At 39.4% G+C, this 5845-nt stretch overlaps 1 protein-coding gene across 1 annotated transcript in view; it reads right to left on the bottom strand.

The window, feature by feature from the left end:
- cabp1a (calcium binding protein 1a) overlaps window positions 1–5505 on the bottom strand; it is a 16700-nt gene extending 11195 nt beyond the window's left edge. Inside the window, exon 1 of the mRNA XM_016236924.1 lies at window positions 4583–5505. Within this exon, the coding sequence (XP_016092410.1) occupies window positions 4583–5278 (696 nt within the window). The 5' untranslated portion in view covers window positions 5279–5505. The remainder of the gene's footprint in view (window positions 1–4582) is intronic.
- Between the last annotated feature and the right edge of the window lie 340 nt (window positions 5506–5845).

The following is a 5845-nucleotide window of genomic DNA, read 5'->3' as shown; positions in this document are numbered from 1 at the left end:
ATATATATATGATATATATATATATATATATATATATATATATATATATATATATATATACAGTATATAGTAATATATGCCATTCCTGTTAAGTTTACTTACATTTCCTTCAACCCTAAAACACAATTCAATGCGTATTTCAAACAGGTAAATCACCTGTGAAAAATTAATACAGAAAAATAATAGTACATCAGGTTGTATAAGGTGCAGTTTTGTTCTGTTCTGTTAGATTTCTGGTGCCATATTCAACTCTTTCCAAAGTATTTCTTCACTTAAACCAAACTTTAACATGTTAAAATGAATGAAAAGTCTTTCATAATGATGAGTTTTTACATTTACAGCAAATAAGCACTTATTTCAGCATATATAGGCAGGTAAACACTCTGAATAGATTGTTAGTGGATCACAGGACCTTTTTTATATTACATAAATCCAGATAGTCTGCAAAAACTGTGCAAAAACAAAGATAATTTGTTGCACATTCATCATATATACTTCGGCTACAATATTGACACTAGATCCATTCAATTTCCTTCATCTTTTCATCTTCACACCCTCACTCTCAAGTATCTGGTTCTTGATGTCCTAGAAGAGCATGGCAAGGTCATCTTTTCTCTTACTACCTCTTAAGGGAGAGAAAAGAAGGAGGGGCGTGTTTGACAATAGACACAAAAACATATCAGAGGAACGACAGTGCATGATGCACTAAGGGGTGTGAGACTAAAAATAGCACTAAAGGGAAGTGGAGACCATATCTGGTTTAACATCTACAAGATTTATGGAGGGGAAGAGTTGCATTGTCATCCAAGGACATTTTTGTCAGTCTTATTTCAACACCCCATCAATACAAGTGTTGGGAATTCAGACAGACCGATAGGGAATCACCCCTGTGATCTGAAGCCTATTACATTGCATTTCTGGTAAATTGTGTTTACACACACACCCAGTGAGAGACTGTAAGCCAGCCTCACTGATTCACACAGCGTCAGCCTAAACAACATACTTACAAACAGAAGGTTTCTCCCAGTAATGTGAGATTCCTCCATGAATGCCAATGAAATAATCCAACATTTTAGACTTGAATGATGCAGTACAGGGAATAATGGTGACTTTATATTAACTAGGTAGCAAATTAGGTTATAAAAGCCTATATAATAACCAGGGCCTTCGAGAAGAAAAAAGAAAAAACACTGAGGCAAATGTAAATGGACCATCACAGTATAAACAATGACAGATGGAGGGTTACAGTCAGGAATGCTCTGACCTTGAAGGCGAATTTCATAATTGGTCTCATTTGCCCATGTTTTCTAACTAGCCGCCAGTTAATTTGACCCTTTAATCTAACAAGTGGTGCTTTTTATTATTTGTACATTGAGAATAGCTCTGACCTTGAAGCTGGGTATAATTCATGGGTCTGATCTGGTTTCTGTTTTATGACTAACCCTCCAGTTCATTTCCAGCCTCAAAAAAGGGTTTATCTTATTAACATGGATTCTAAAATGTGGCAATATGTCAGTTTTAAAAGCTTCTGGGATACCGATAACAGTATGACCACATTAGTGTAGCTGCAAATGAATGTGTGTGTTTGTGTGTGTTGTTTTCTAACTATAGAAAGTCAGATCACAGCATCAAAGTCATTGTGGTGGTGCCATCAGACAGCTTTTAATCATTTATGCACCGAATCTCACAGAATCGGATATGCAAAAGATTTGCATTTCACAAACAGACATTGTATTCTTCGAGCCTTTCAATGTCTAAAGCAACAAAGGAGCACCCTCCCGCCCAGAGCTCATCCTTCCAGCAAAGGACTCCTTTATTATTAATGCAATTGATTTTCAAAGTTCTGTGATACGTGTACCGAAGGCAAGCTTCCACAATGTTCTAGTCATCCAATCCTCCGAGGAGCACATTTAATCAGAGCCAGCTAACAGCTGTTTACTGTCAGAAAGCATTCGATCAGGAATGAAACTCTGGGACACATTGTGAAAATAAATTAATATTCATTCTGATAATATTCCTTATCATAAATTTCTTAATGAAAAAATCATCTCAGTCAATTAAACATGCAGATTCAGGTACACAGTACAGAGATACTGTTGTATACTATGGTATCAAATGCCAAACTATTGTGTGCGAGATATCATGATACTCGTCTCTTTAGATTCATCGGGTCACATAGAGTTGAATGATAAACAAGTCTCGGCGGCCATTTTTTTGTAATTCCCATAGGCAGCTATTTTCAGATTTGAATGGGGAAAGAACTAAATAATTTTACTACAAAACAAAAATTTGACTAAATTATGTTTCAATATCATATGTCAAATCAGTAATATCTGACAATGGCATCATTAATTGTGTTTCTATAAGCACAAACAAAACAGCATTTTTCAGGATAGTTCAGCTATAAGGTGTGGTCACATTTACAATTGTTTTGCAAATTTTTGTGGATAAAATCCAATGATTTCAATAGGAATGCACATGATCGGGATTTTCACATCCACATTTCACACAGATATTGCAATTGGGTGAGCTTTATGATAATAATACACTCTTAAAAATAAAGGTGCTTCAAAAGGTTCTTCAAGCGATGCCATAGAAGAACCATTTTTGGGTCCACAAAGAACCATTCAGTCAAAGGTTCTTTAAAGAACCATCTCTTTCTTACCTTTTCGTAATCTGAAGAACCTTCTTTCACCACAAAGAACCTTTTGTGAAACAGAAAGGTTCTTCAGATGTTAAAGGTTCTTTATGGAACCATTTAGACAAAAAGGTTCTTCTATGGCATCGTGAAGCACCTTTATTTTTAAGAGTGTAGGCAAGGTTTCGCTGAACATTTTTCAGAAATGTTGCTAATGTGACTAATGCTAATGCATCTTAACGAGGAAGACAACATACTGCGTAAGGATTTTGGCCGTACATATTGCAGGTTGACCGTCTCTGCCCAGTATAGCCAATTTTGTGGAAAAAACACTGAAACAACACTATAGCTGCACCTGAAATCACATACTGTCTATTTGTGACCATTAAAAAGTATGTTCTATATAGTATGAATTTGGGTATCATGCATGCATGCATGCACTATATCCGCCACTGTCACGTGACCTATACCAGGCTCAATAGTGTTGCTCCACTGTCATTCACAACTCGTCTTTTGTGGCCTCATGGAATAGTAAAGTGTCCCCTGAATTTGAAGAATCTTGGTGGAAGTAGCTGGTCATCTGTGAATTTTTCACCTACTATTTTTTTTTTTAAATACTATGAATTTACAATTTTTTGCTTACTGTACTGATTAGATAAGACACAGCATATGCATGACAAAACTTGTTACATGTGTGCCCTGGGTACCTGAAAGGTTCAGTGACCTTTAAGAGTGTAGGCAAGGTTTCGCTGAACATTTTTCAGAAATGTTGCTAATGTGACTAATGCTAATGCATCTTAACGAGGAAGACAACATACTGCGTAAGGATTTTGGCCGTACATATTGCAGGTTGACCGTCTCTGCCCAGTATAGCCAATTTTGTGGAAAAAACACTGAAACAACACTATAGCTGCACCTGAAATCACATACTGTCTATTTGTGACCATTAAAAAGTATGTTCTATATAGTATGAATTTGGGTATCATGCATGCATGCATGCACTATATCCGCCACTGTCACGTGACCTATACCAGGCTCAATAGTGTTGCTCCACTGTCATTCACAACTCGTCTTTTGTGGCCTCATGGAATAGTAAAGTGTCCCTTGAATTTGAAGAATCTTGGTGGAAGTAGCTGGTCATCTGTGAATTTTTCACCTACTATTTTTTTTTAAATACTATGAATTTACAATTTTTTGCTTACTGTACTGATGAAATAAGACACAGCATATGCATGACAAAACTTGTTACATGTGTGCCCTGGGTACCTGAAAGGTTCAGTGACAGCACCAGCTTAAAAACACTAAACTGATAATATGTTTGAAACTTTCTGATTAATTTTGCCCTCTTTTGATTCATTTGATTATATGGAATATGATAACATCCATTTTTTTCTGCACAAAATGGCATTGCCTGTCCACCATTTTGAATTTAATTGAAAACTTTTTTGAACATGGTTATTAGATTTTCAACGCATTTGTGTCTGATAAGGCTGGACAAAATATATCAAAAGCTTTTCAATAGACTCTAATTCTCATGGAACACATGAAAATAACTGAAACCCTATACCTATTTAACTCAAACCTATTCCTGCCTCTAAACATACCATAACTCTGACTTTATTACTATGCAATTCTCGCGATACTTTTATCAAGCGTTCCCTTCTAAAACCGAGTATTTACACGAAACTTGTTCTCATTAGCACAATGCTCAATGACTAAACCATTTAAACTTGGTAAGTTAACTGTAAGCATTTGTATTACACGTAATTTTACCTATAAGATGTTTAGGGCTTTCTTAACTAAAATCACGACTGTCTACTGACATTATTTACTCGTAGCATAAATTTTATGTCGATGTCTGTTGGGCCCCATAAAAGCGTCTTACAACTATTTAAATAAGACCCATTATGAAACTGGTATTCTCATCGCGTGTTCAGGCCTTACCTGTCCGAACACTGAGCTGAGGAACGGCCGCAGGTTGAAGTCTGCTTCAGAAGATGCTGCGCTGGACCTCCCCGATCTCCGGGAGGAGCGGCTGGAGGATGCGGGCACCGGCGAGGATGAGGCGGTGGAGGCAGGACACGCCTCTCTGCTCGATGAAGACCACGGTCGAGCCAGTTGAGGTGATTCAAAAAAGAGAGCCGTTTCGTCCCTGGACTCGGAGAAAGACTGAGTTCTGGTGGGCATGCGAGCGGCGTGAGAGTGCTTGGGTCGGGGCTCCTGAGGCAGGTCGTCCCGGGTGGATCGGTGGCGGTGATGGTGATGGTGGCGGTTGTGGTGATGGTGGTGATGATGATGATGGTGGTGTTGCCTGGCTGTCTTGCGCTCCCTTTCACTTGGAAGCTCCGACAGGTCCTCCTGACTGTGAGCAGTGGAAAGAGCGTGTCCATGGGAGTGGGAGTGTTGTGGGTGGCTCTTCTCTGCGCTTTTCCGGGTACCGACCAGTAAGGGGTGACAAAGGGGTCTCCGCGAGCTCGCATCGCAATCCGCCGTCTCCGCTCCAGATGTCGCCGCCGCGCAGCGCTGATGGTGTATCCACCGGACTCCGGGATGATCGGGCGGCTGAGCCGCGCTCCTGGCCGGTGCGGAGGATCTCAGTAAGGAGGTCGTCGATTCGCTTTTGGGGAGCGTGAAACTCATCTTCAGCCTAGTAAAATGCCCTTGAAGGTAAAGGCTGACCTCTAAGGTGTCACATTATTATCATTTGAATATAATAGCCCGGTGTGGAGTGCTGAGAGTACATCGGAACCTCTTCGATGTCATGTTACGCTTGAAATGATGCTGTCGAGATCTTCTCCTCTTGGAGTTGGTGCCACCTGATCGCTCCGTAAGGCGGTATAAGCGCTATTCTGGTAGGACGCGTAGGTAAGGGGAGATGGGCTAGGAAATAAACAAAAAAAGATTCAGAGAGAGAGAGAGAGAGAGAGAGAGAGAGAAAGAGAGAGAGAAGACACGCGGAACGTATGGTGTGCATCATGATGCCTGTGGGTGACATAACACAACATGCAAAGTATGGACCAAAACATATGGAAAGGATCTCTCTCATTGTCTAAGCTTCATTTGTGATATTTGTTTATAGCCTAAAGGATACTTATGCAAAAGAGAATTGGATTGGACAAAAAAATGCTTTGTGACCAATGTCCAGGTATCAGGTTTATCAAATATACATAAAATAGAATATAATACATGTTTAATGAAAAACTTGCA

This window comes from Sinocyclocheilus grahami, unplaced genomic scaffold, assembly GCF_001515645.1.
Source record: "Sinocyclocheilus grahami isolate Dianchi unplaced genomic scaffold, SAMN03320097.WGS_v1.1 scaffold501.1, whole genome shotgun sequence".
NCBI lineage: Eukaryota > Metazoa > Chordata > Actinopteri > Cypriniformes > Cyprinidae > Sinocyclocheilus > Sinocyclocheilus grahami.
Note: the sequence above shows the minus strand (reverse complement) of the source record. Positions and strands in the feature narration are given on the sequence as shown.